Source organism: Tupaia chinensis, unplaced genomic scaffold (genome assembly GCF_000334495.1).
Source record: "Tupaia chinensis unplaced genomic scaffold, TupChi_1.0 Scaffold000117_2, whole genome shotgun sequence".
NCBI classification, from domain to species: domain Eukaryota; kingdom Metazoa; phylum Chordata; class Mammalia; order Scandentia; family Tupaiidae; genus Tupaia; species Tupaia belangeri.
The window spans coordinates 10500616-10513636 of NW_006159583.1; the positions used below are offsets into that span (position 1 = coordinate 10500616).

Genomic DNA, 13021 nt, shown 5'->3' on the forward strand with positions numbered 1-13021 from the left:
TGCATGACCTAGGTGGACACCACTAGTTCAGATGTGTATGGAGTGGGAATGTAATTGTTTAGAGGCAAAGTCATGGCTGCCTCTTAGCTCTACTTGATGGGGTTTGAAGAAGGGGAAGACACTGACTCTCTAAATTCTTCCAAATGTTTCTTGGGCACTGTGACCATTTTTAGCAACTGTAAATAACAGGAGATACATACAGAAGGTGTATGTTTTCTAATTTAAAATTTCTATAGATATGCATCATACTCACCATGTTGGCACAAAATAAATCCTTCTGACTTTGCAAAGGCAGATTCTTTTTGTCCAACCCTAGCTTTAACTTGGGCCCAGATAGAATACGATGGATCATCAAGATGGTAAAAAAGACTACAATAGTGATGAGAAATATTGACGCAGGCATCAACCCACGATGGATCTCTAGAACAGAAAAGGAATAAAGAAACACAAAGGTCACTTTACTGTTATCACATAAACCTAATTTGTCTGTGCTTTGCTTTTCATTCACGGCATGGAGCTTATAGAAAGAGCTGAATAAGAACAGAGTGAACAAGCTAGACAAAGTAGGAAGAACTTACTGTTTAGTTGGACATACGGCAATTTTTTATTTTTTTACTAAAAGAAGCTCAGTTCAAAATACAAGACCTATATAAAACACATTGCTCATTTATTAATAATTTTTAAAATCTGCTTTAAAAAATTCTAGATACCATTATGTAGATGTTTAATTAGAGTCCTACATATTGCAGACTCCTAACAGCTGTCAAATTTTTTTTTTGAAATTTTTATCTTTCTACTAAAAAGCACAAATATACCACAAAAAGTAAGATGACTTCCTTAGCTACTAGCTCCACTGTGCCTAAAATGTCTCAAGACAGTGCTACTTCTCTACTTCAATACTGACAGGAAGAAGAAATAAGAAGCAGGAAGTATTTTGCAAAGAACTAATTTGCATCCTTAGCACTCCAGGATGTCTACAAGGCAGTTTGGGAAGTCCAGTTACTTGGGAAGAAACGATGATAGAAAAACAAAGACAAGTTATAATTGTGCAAAGACCTAAATGAAAATAGAATAGGGACTACCAGGTGGTATGGTGGTTAAGGCCCTGGACACTCCCACATGGCCAACCATGGTTCAAGTCCTGGACCTAGTGATTTGTTTTCTCTCTCTGGTCAAATTAAAAAACAAAGGACCAGCAGTTAGCATAATGGCTATGCCATTGAACTCCCATGTAGTCGACTGCGGTTTGAGTCCCAGATCCGGTGGCTTACACTCACGCCAGGTGTGTGTGCGTTTGTGCCCAAGATCCCGAGAGGAGAATGGAGGAGAAGGGATTTTGCAGCGTGGCCATTCCCCCAGGGGGTAATTTCTGGGTTTCTGTTTCTCTCTGTCTCTCTGGCGAGTGCACGTGCCCTATACCCAAAACCTTTCCCAAAAAAATAAATAAAAAACAAATAATGAATGAATAAGTAAAATTAAGTAATTTTTTTTGAGAGATTTTTTTCTTGCTATAGGGTGCATGCACTTACCAGAGAAAGACAGAGAGACAGAAAGCAAGAAATCATTCCCCAGGGTAGCTGGCCATGCCACAATCCCTTCTCCTCCATTCTCCTCTCGGGATCTTAGGCACACATGCACATGTGCCCGGCCTGAGTTTAAGCCATCAGGTCCAGGACTCGAACCACGGTCGACTACATGGGAGTTCAGCACCCCAGCCATTATGCTAACTGCTGGTCCCAATTAAGTAATTCTTAAAAAAATAAAAAAATAAAAGGCAAATAGAATAAAAAGAGAGCACTACTTACCCATAGTTCTTTACCTGTACAGTAAACACCGGTGTCTCTGGCATGCTTTGGTAGTCCCAATATAGGACTGGGTTTAGGTTATAGGCCTCAATCATAACATTGGTTGGAATAGGCACTGTAAGAGATTTCAAAAGTAAAGTGGACAATATTAAGAAACTAACATTAACATTAGGAATCCTTATGATAAAATGTCTTATTAGTCAAATGGTTACATGAAGAAAAGTAGAATTTACTAGGACACTAAAATTATTTGAATTAAGAATAGAGTTCAAGAAATTTTAATGAAAATGTATAAAAGAGTTCTGATATATTTTAAACAACAGAAATAGTATCATGATATAAGGGAAACATATATACTGCATGAACAAATAAATCCCTATATTTTAGGAGTTTTTATAAAAAATGTAGTAGCAGGAGATCAGCAAGTGGCGTGATGGTTAAGACGCTGGACACTCCCACATGGCTAACCACGGTTTGAGTCCCAGACCTGGTGGCTTAGCTTCCTCACTTTCCCTCTCTCTCTCCTTCTGCATGTCTCTCTCTGGTCAAGCTGAAATAAACAAACAGATAAAATTAAATAAAATAATTTTTAAAAAAGTAGTAGCTATTGTTGGGACCAGCAGTTAGCATAATGGCTATGTCGCTGGACTCCTATGTAGTTGACTGTGGTTCGTGTCCTGGACCCAGTGGCTTAAAACTCATGCTGGGGGAACCAGCAGTTAGCGTAATGGCTATGTCGCTGGACTCCCATGTAGTCGACCGCAGTTCGCATCCCGGACCTGGTGGCTTAAAACTCACACCAGGCGCGTGTGCATGCGTGCCCAAGATCCCAAGAGGAGAATGGAGGAGAAAGGATTGCTGCGTGACCATGCCCCCTGGGGGTGATTTCGCGCTTTCTGTCTCTATGTCTGTCTCTGTCTGGCGTGCGCATGCGCCCTATAGAGAAAATCTCTCAAAAAACAAAAACAAAAACAAAAAAAAAACAAAAACTCACGCTGGGCACGTGTGCATGCGTGCCCACGTGCCCAAGATCCCAAGAGGAGAATGGAGGAGAAGGGATTGCGGCGTGGCCATCCTCTCTGGGGGGTGTCTCTCTCTCTGTCTGTCTGGCGAGCGCACACACCCTATAGCAAAAACCTCTCCAAAAAAAAAAAAAATGTAGTAGCTATTGTACTAACAATCCTCAATTCCTTTAATCATTGGGATTTCAGTATTTGATACCATAGTCAATGCCTAGAGAATAACGATCACACCAGACAGCCAGTTTCACTCTGAAACTCCACCTGGCTCTCAACCTGAAATTTAGTACTACTAGGTTGTTGGGATGTATTTTTCTATGCAAAAATGTGTCATGATTTTCTCGACAACCCACAAGTATGCCTTTAATACCTTTCCTATAGCACAGGAGTAGATGCCTAAAAATTGATTGCAAGAGTCATTGACTATTTGTTTCATCAACAAAATTTTTGCTATCTAGGGTGTGCAGGGTGTTTTACAAAACATACCCAACAATTCTTCTTGCCTTGCTCTTTTCAACTACTTCAGTAAACACTTTAGAGCCACATGAGAAAACAAGCAGAAGTCATTTTAATATCTTCTAGTAAGACACTATGGAAACCACAACCTAATTATTAAAAGTAGCATTTCCCCCCATTTTTTTCAGTGTAAAATGTTGTCATCTACCACTCCTTGGAAAGCTGAACACACACACACATTCCCTCCCTATATTAAACATGGTTTATCAAGAACAGCAGATGGTGTACGGTTATGTCACTGGATTCCCACATGAATAACCACGGTTCGAGTCCCAGACCTGATGGCTTGAAAATCATGCCAGGTACATGTGCGGGTATGCCCAAGATCCTGGGAGGAGTATGGAGGAGAAGGGGAGGAGAAGGGATGGCGGAGTGGGTATTTCCTTGGGGGTTGATTTCTCACTCTCCCTCTCACTGTGTCTGTCTCTCTTTCCAGCAAGCACACATAATCTAAGAAAAAACCTCTTAAAAAAAAAAAGGATTTACTTAACAAGTGGCAATGTGGCTTGGTGCAGTGGCTTCCAAACATAGCTTATCATCAAAAAACTGAGAGAACCAGAAGTTTGTTTTTCAAAGTGCTCTGAAAGATAAAGGTGATCACTCAGGTTTATATGAAGTGAATTCCTCTAGTAAGAAAAGTACTCCCTGGGTCAGACATTAAGAAACCTGGGTTCAGGAATAGCAGATTGCATAGCAGTTATATCACTGGACTCCCATATGGCCAACTGTGCTCTGAGTCCAGGACTTGGCTTGCAAATGACCCTGGGTGCCTGTGTGCCCAAGATTCCGGGAGGAGAATGGGGAGGGGGGATTGCAGCATGGCCATCTCCCCTGGGGGTGATTTCTCACTTTCCCTGTCACTGTGTCTGTCTCTAGCAGGACATGCACCCTAAGGCAAAAACCTCCTAAAACAAACAAACAAACAAACAAACAAAAACCTGAAAACCAAGGCTTTTTCCTGGCTATGCTGCTCAATGTCAAGTGAGGTATTAATTTCTTATATATATTTGCTAGCAGTTAAAGGAAACACCCATTATATTTTTCTCAAAACAAAATTTCCAACATTCAAGCCCAAATTAGTATGTTGCTTTAATTTACAATGATTGAACACATATATTATCTTCTCAAAGCAGCTCACGGATCAAGAGTTATTTTAGATAAATAATATGCACGTATAGACAATTAAATCCCAATGCCATGATTTCCTTTTTCTAATAATTCTTTGTTTTTGGCAGGGGTTCTCAGCTAGAGTCACTTTTGCCCCCAGGGAATACTAGTGGCAGCTAGAGAGGAGAGGCCAGGATGCCACTAAATATCCCACAACACAGAGGACAGCCCCTACAACAAAAAATAATCCAGGCGCAGTCCAACGTGCCAGTAGTGCCAAGACCAAGAAACCCTGCTTCTATGCTCATAATTTTAGGTGCTTTTCAAGAAAAAAAAAATTAAAAACAGAATGATTTACAGTAAACCAATATATTTCATTGTCTCCCACTTCCCCAACAGTTTGGTTACTGCCGAGATATCTAGCTTCCATAATACTTGTTGAAGTAGTGGGACAACTTGAGTTTTAAGGTTGAGATTATGAAGCAGGGAGATCTCACAGACTGAAAGGCTGAGTTATTAATTAGACCTTCCTGTGGCCAGGACCAGAGACCTTTAATCTTTTAATTTAACACTTCCTGAAACACTGCTGATGGCTGTTGGTGCTTAACATCTTTGGCTCTCTAAGCGACTTCCTTGCAGGTGGGCCTGAAAGCCCTGTTAAGCCAGATTTAATCCTGGCTCTTTTACTTTAGTTTTGGTAGACTCTCAGGGATGGATGGTGTGTGTGTATGTATGTATGAATATCTGTATCTACATCTATATAGATAGATAAAAGATATAGATATACATATATATATATTAGGGAGTACTAGGGTTCCACAAAAGGGCAGCTTTTCCTACAATATGCTTGCATCTCAACTTCCTGTAACAGTTTAGTCTCAAACAGTTCTCAAAATCCATAGGTTAGCTGGAAATACAAGTCTCCCCCTCTACTGACTCAACATTAGTATCAAATAACAATCACACACATAAACATAATTTTGCCACCAGACAAGGCAGGTACTTGATGTTAAGAAAACTCATAATGGATCCAAACTTTCCTCAGAAGATTGCTTCTTAATTTTAACACCTTCATGAGAGATTGAGAATTTTCAGACCATCAGGCCCCGATTTCTTTTTAACATTCTCCCCACGATTAATCTGTCTAGTCTCACATTTTACCATTAGAAGTGAAAAGAAACCATGTGGCACCTTCAACACTTTCCTCAAAAACCTTTTGAGCTAGATCACGAAGCTTCTCAGCCACATGTTCTATTTTCCATGTCACTGAAAGCACATGTGTTGCTGAGCTTTCTGTAAGGATCCCCTTCCCTCCAGTTCCAGTAACAAGTCCTTCACATCCGTGTAAGCCTCTTTTTTAAAATTATTTGCAACAGGAATGACTTTATAACTATATACATTCCATTTAAACTTGTATTTTAGGAAAAAGTATTTGGAGGCCAATCTACATAATTAGAATACCAAATAAAGTACATTTGTACTTAGGAAAGGACTACTGAGCCATATATTATATGACTACAAACAATGATACACTTGTGCAGCATTAGATTCATTCTTAATATGAATCCAACTGTGTTTCCTATAACTTAAGAAAAAGCCATCCATTAGACTAGGACAAGAACTTAAATCATACCTTTCAAAGCAATCAAGACAGACAGGTGGTAGGAGGGGAAGGTTCCAATGAATGATGGCACACAGAATTTACTACTAGATAAAGGTAGACTTCTGAATAACACCACCAAGAGATCTAATCCATGGTTTTAAGGCTACCAGATGAGAAACCATATGCTTATTAGACATCTGCCTTTGTTGTGTCTGCAAAGTCAAATGATTAAACAGACACAAGTATTTTTCTTGTTAAGTTTCAGAATTATGTAACCTAAAGTTTAAATTGTTATAGAGTCTGAACAAAGTAATAAAGCTCACAACAAACTTCTCTCCAAAATGTATTTATGTTGTGTAGGAACAGCAAAAGATATTATTATTGATGAAGTTAAGGGAAAGATTTTACTAGAGTGATTTTTTGAAATAAAATAATCTTACTAATTTTCACATCTCTTGAAAGACTCAAATAGATAGCTTTGTGCAAATCATATTGATTTCAGAAATGGGCTCAGAATTACCAATATTTCTGGTGTATTATTTCTGCATTCTACTTAGTGTAGTCTTTAGCTATTTTAAGATCTAATCCCAGAACTCTTCCAGAATTTGCAGCTAATGATTTAACACTATTAAACCCATGAGAGAAAAATTAAGTTTTTCATAACACTCAAATCAAAGAAGAGAAAAAAGGTGCACTTTGGTTAGAGCCAACTGTACCCTTGGAAAGTTGATAAGCCACAAGAGACAGATATGAAAAAAAGAACAAGAGAGAAGACAGACAAGATCAGTGATGATGAGCAACTCGTGGAGCAGTGCCATTGATGGGGCAATGGGAATGCCACCAAGGACCAAAACACAGCAGGCAGAGGCAAACTACAGACACCTGCAGAAGAGAGTCTGAGGACAATGACAATATTCTCTGCACCTGTAACTCATTTGAAAAAAGGACACCCTAAAGAGTTCATCACTCATTTTATTTAACACATTAGCAGACAAAGACAATATAAAACATATGTCCATCTAGGCAGTACTATGGAATCTGTAGGTATCACTTAACATTCTGCTTACCAACCTCAGGATAGGAAGAACAAACAGAAACACAGAGAAGGAAGGATAATAAAGAAGCCAGTAATTAGATTGTTTTTGTGGATCCTAAGTCATCTGACACTGAAATTCAAAAACAAATGATCTAAATTAAAGCTTCTGGACCATTTTCTGAACAATCAACTCTCAGAGAAAAGATCTAACACTTTCCCTCTGTTAAAGATAATAGGGCCATGGGTATTTTCAAAAAGGTTTCTTCTACACTGCAAAACAAATGACATGGGAAATTCAGACTGACTTTAAGTATAAGCCATCAAACAGGGTATTTGTATTTTTGTCAGAATATATTTATGATTACAATCTAAGTCTACCTCCTAAATGGATTTATAGTGCTATTTATAAAAGAGCTATTTTTTTTCTTTCTTTTTCTTTTTTTTTTTTTTAAATGTTTTTGCCATAGGGCATGAGCACTTGCCACAGAGAGAGACAGAGAGAGGATCAAGTGAGAAATCATCCCTAGCAGAGATGGCCATGCCACAATCCCTTCTCCTCCAGGAATTTTTGGCAAGCACACACACATGCTGGTGTGATTCTGAAGTTGCCAGGTCTGGCTCGAACTGTGGTCCACCATGTGGGAGTCCAGCGCCTTAACCACTACATCACCTGCGGGTCCCCAAAGAGCTATTTTTTCTTAATGCTTCCCAACTTTCATCTTAACAAGCAGCAACATCCGCCAAATTGGATAAGGGCATTTGGAAAATTCCTGGATGTGATGTTTCAAGTGCTCATGAAAGTTTTTAAATTTAAATATTTCAATATATTGGGGTTTTGAAAGGAATCGTATATTGATCACTTTGTGAAACTAATGGAAAACCAGTCCATTTCTTCCTCTTGTTATTTTCCTGTACCTTGAGAAACAGATCATCTCAGAACTAAGGTTTAGTAAAGACACCTAAAATATTTCAAGTCACTAGCCAGCCAGTGGCATTGTGGTTAAGGTGCTGGGCTCCCACATGGCCAACTGTGGTTTGAGTCCTGGACCTGGAAGCTTGCTTTCTCACTTTCCCTTTCTCTGTCTCTGGTCAAAATTAAATTAAAAATAAAGTAAATAAATACACACACACATACACACACAAATATATATACATATATATTTCAGGTCAATTTTATCTTCTAAAGAGTAATTCTTCAGTTGTGTAAAGCTCTTTAACATCGCTTCAATCTTCTTTCTGTCTTGGGACCTATTTTGGTTTATCATTCACCCTCTCCCTTAAAATGTGGGGCCCAGAAGTGATACAACAGATGTGAATGAAATACTCCCCTTCCTCTTTTTTTTTTCTTTTAAAAAAAAAAAAGGCTGGGCATTCCAAATAGTGGCTTACACTAAACTTGCAATTAACTAAAATCCCCAGTTCTTTTACTGGAACCACCACGTTAGAGCTTATCTGATAAGTAACTGCTTAGCCACTGTCACCTGAAATCCAGAATTTTAATCTTCTTTGTTTAATTTCAGAGAGTTATGTTTGGCCTGGCATGAATTCTACTAGGTTAAACCAACCTAGTCCCTAAGAGAAGTCATTTCTCAAGACTAATTCCCTTTTGCATTAATTCATTCTACGTTGAGTAATAGTTTAGGAACTGAAAAACACAAAACAAGCCTTTTTTAGTCTTAATAAAAACACACATGCAGGAAAAGGGTGAAAAAAATTAGTTAGCTGATGAACCAACCTATTTTAAATTTCTCATATTGATCTGGATGGTTTTTTTTTTCAAGTCAAAACAATTTCTCATAAATGATCAAAACAATTTAATCTTTAGAAATATATTTGTTAAAATGACACACATTCTTGAATGATATAGATATATTGAAGATATACTACAGAACATGGAATGTGGGGTTTTTTTATGCATTATCTCTGATAATCACAACCATCATATGAGGGAGAAAACACCACACACAATATTTTAGAGAATTATTTATTTGGTTTTTTATACTTTTTAAATTTTGACCAGAGAGAGAGAGAGAAAGAGAGAGAGAGAGAGAAAGAGAAAGCCACCAGGTCGAAGACTCAAAACGCGGTCGGCCACGTGGGAATCCGGAGACTTTAACCACCATGTCACCTGCCAGCCCCAACACCATACATATTTTACCAAAGAGAAAACAAAGGCTTAGAGAAGTTATGTAAAGACTTGGCGATATGCAAAGTTTTATTGATTTTAATTCAGAAAAAACTGCTTTGTGATCATTTAACAATATTGCGTCATTGAAAGAGTCTTGACATATTTTCTATGCGAAAATGCCTCATGACTTTACCAACAACCCAATATAACGAGTAAATAATCTCCATACACATACAAGAACCAGAGATGGTTGTTTTCTGATGACTTCACAGCATCCACTTCAAGTGATGCTGCCTGACTTTTCCACACTATCACAAGTATATGATTACCACCGCAAAACTTGAACAATGTGTTAAAATAATTTCTTTAAAACGAACAGGACAATGGATATCAGGTATTCACATTTCTATGGACTGACATAATTGCAAATAAAGACATCCATTTAGTTAGAGAACTGTAAGGCAACCAATTTCTTTCCGTCAAGAATTCCCTTCATTCTGGTTCAAATACCACTCTGATTCAAATACCAATTAAATGACATCATTAATTACTCATCTAGTTGTAAAGTGACCAAACTTGTACTTAAGATGGCTCTTTACAACTGTTCTTTTTCTCTTCTTTCTTTTTTTAGGTTTTTGCCATATGGTGCATGCACTCACTGGGGAGAGAGAGAAACACTGAGAGGGAAAGTGAGAAATCATCCCCTAGGGAGGATGGCCATGCCACAATCCCCTCTTTTCCATTCTCCCCCCTGGGATTTTGGAAATGCACGCACACACGCACATGTGCCTGGCCTGATTTTCAAACCACCAGGTCTGGGGCTTAAACCACAGTCAGCCATGTGGGAGTCCAGTGCTTTAACCACTCCGCCACCTGCTGGCCTATTCTCTACAGGTTTTCTGTTGTGCACAAAAACAAAATGAGGTTCTTTCAAAGTCTGTATAGATGAATCAGAATAAAATGAAAAAGAAAATTTAATACCCTGCTAAATATAACTATTAATAAAATGCACTAAGTATTCAAAATCTCTAAAATAAACATGGAATCTAAAGAACATAATGAAAAGGCCACTAGTAGACCTTAATTCATCTAACAGGCTTTTTTTTTTAAGAATTATTTAATTTTATTTATTCATTCATTTATTTATTTAATTTGACCAGATGGAGACACAGAGAAAGAAGAAAGTGAGAAAGCAAATGATCCAGTCCAGGATTTGAACCGTGGTTGGCCATGTGGGAGTGTCCAGCACCTTAGCCACCATGCCACCTGCTGGCCCCCACTTAACAGTTCACTTTTGTATGTAAAAGTGCACTCCAGAGCGAGGCAGCACTGATTATCAGTGGCACAAATGGATTTTATTTCCACTTAAGGAACATTAATTAAAACTCATGAAGATAACACAACATGCTCCCAAAGACCTGGCTCTTCAGACCGTGACTATGTCTCTACAGTCTTCTTGCCTGCTTCCTTGTCCCTACCAGGTCCGTTTGTCCAAGATAGGCTTCCCACTCTGTAGTTAAGAGTGAGCGTTAACACATGGAACGCCCACCAAGTGCTGGCACTGGCGAGACTGGGAAGCTAACCAAGGGCCAGAGCAGGTATCACTGTGGGCTTTCTTCCACTCTCTGGAGATTTTGTGCCTTAAATTGACTTCAAAATCAGGCTGGCAATGGTCTCGGGCAGTAACAGAAGAGGCAAGAGGGCAAGAGGAAGGGTACTGCTGCATATGCTGGAGGCCACACAGGAAGGCTCCAGGTTTTCTCTGGTCTACCTCAACATTCTAAGCACATGTGATCATGGCTGATTGTAGGGCTTGGGGGAAGAACAGAAGCATGAAGTCTCCTACCTATGGTGTATGTACACATGCACTCTCTTTTCACCCTCACAGGAAAAAAACAAAAAACAAAAAACAAACCACATAGGGTACATAACAAAATCTAGAGGAACACTGAAAATCTAGAAATATATTTAAAATGCACTGAAAGGCGGTGGGCGGATTCAATGATGCTCTAGTGTTTATAAAATAACGGTATACAGGGGACCAGCAGATGGTGTAATGGTTACGTTGCTGGACTCCCACATAGTTGACCACAGTTTAAGTCCCGGACCTGGCATCTTGAAACTCACACCGAGTGCATGTGTGTGCTTGTCCAAAATCCCAAGAGAAGACTGGAGAAGGGATTGTGGCATGACTATCCCCCCACCCTCCCCAGGGAGGTGATTTCTCGCTTTTTGTCTCAGTCTCCGTGGCAAGCATATGCACCCCATAGCAAAAATCTCTAAATAAATAAATAAAATTGGAATACAAAAGGCTGAATCTCAAACCATAAGAGGCACAAGGAAATCCTCCCAGGACAGGCTTCAGGGATGTGCAAATTGTGCAATCAAAAGGGGTTTCACACTCAGAAAGCCCTGGTATTTGGTTAATGTTCTGCTGGGCAAGCAAACTGAGTCATTCTCACCCAGAACCAGAGTCCTACAGACTGTCTTAGAAAATTCCTTCAAGCTGTCCACTCTTCTCCGTTTAAACCACCAATTCTCATCCCAAGAGGTAGTAGCAACCTTTCTACCAGTTGGGCAGCTCTTTCTGTGCCTCAATTTTTCCATAAATGGGGATACTAACAGTGCCTACTCCATAGGGTTTTGTGAAATAAAGTGTGCTAGGCATTCACAACAGTTATTACTCACCACTTAATAACTGTTCATCATAATCATGACCCTTGAAAGGAGAAATCAAGTAACTGCCATTTTTGTATTGCCAGCTCTTGGTGCAGTTTCTCCCAAGGAACGACTTACTTGTTTAACTTCTAAATGGCAGCTAAAGGAGGGCTGATAGGAATGAGGCACACCTAACAGGAACTCATAGAAAAATGCCTAACACAGAGGTTCAGAGGTTCAGCCCAGAGTTCGCGAGGTTCTGCCGCTTCCAGGCTGCTGCTATTATCTGGTTACTGCTAATACTGTCAACGACAGGAGAGGGAAGGAGGAAACAAAATGCTCTGAGGAACTCAGCTATGTGAAAAGACTTACTGCTGACAAATCGTTCCATTACTTCCAGAACCGGACATAAGACGGACAAGTTAAGGCCGGCGACGGAACGAACACCTCTCCTACCCTAGGGCCTCTGGTCCACCGGCAGAATAAGTATTTATGTAATGAGCTGCGGCCACGGCATCTAACGCTGATCAGTCAACTCACTTATTTTTAAATGAGCTAGAAGAACCGGGGATATTGAGAGGTATGTTCCCTGGCCTTGGCAATAACAGAAGAGGCGAGAGGAAAGTAACTGAAGTGTGCAAACCCCGGGGACTCCGCGTCGCCTCCCCGATGGCCGCTACCCGACATGTAGGGTGGTCCGGAAACCCGGCCTCAGGGTCGTCAAGGCGAGCGTGACCGCGGAGACCAGCGGGAAGCCCAGCCGGGCGGGGCTTCCCGGCTGGGGCGGCTCCTACCCTTCCCTCCCCTCCGTCCCCACACCCACGGCTCCCCGCGAGCCAGTACCCGAGGACGGCTCCGGATCCGCGGAACCCATTTCAGCTCTGCTCCAGGCCTGCATGGTAAACATTAGCAGCACGAAAAGAGCCATAGTGCCAAGGACTGACTCAGGGTCCAGCCCCGAGCCTCTGCAGGTTCGCCCCGCGCGGCCCTCCGGCCTGGGCCTCGCGTCACTTCCGTTGCTGGTAACCACATTCCTGTGGGAGGAGGGACAAGGGTTACCCAGCGGGGCGTGGACACGGAAGTAGGGCGACGCTGGGAGGCGGGGCATGGCTAGGAGAAGGGGCCCAAACAGAAGAACCGGGCGGGGCC

At 40.5% G+C, this 13021-nt stretch overlaps 1 protein-coding gene across 1 annotated transcript in view; it reads right to left on the minus strand.

Annotated features, from left to right (window-relative positions):
- IFNGR1 (interferon gamma receptor 1) overlaps positions 1 to 12898 on the minus strand; it is a 25604-nt gene extending 12706 nt beyond the window's left edge. The window contains exons 1-3 of the mRNA XM_006144357.3: positions 12716 to 12898; positions 1806 to 1920; positions 254 to 420 (exon numbers count right to left, since the gene is read on the minus strand). Coding sequence (XP_006144419.1) covers positions 254 to 420; positions 1806 to 1920; positions 12716 to 12800 — 367 coding nt within the window. The 5' untranslated portion in view covers positions 12801 to 12898. The remainder of the gene's footprint in view (positions 1 to 253; positions 421 to 1805; positions 1921 to 12715) is intronic.
- Positions 12899 to 13021: the final 123 nt, after the last annotated feature.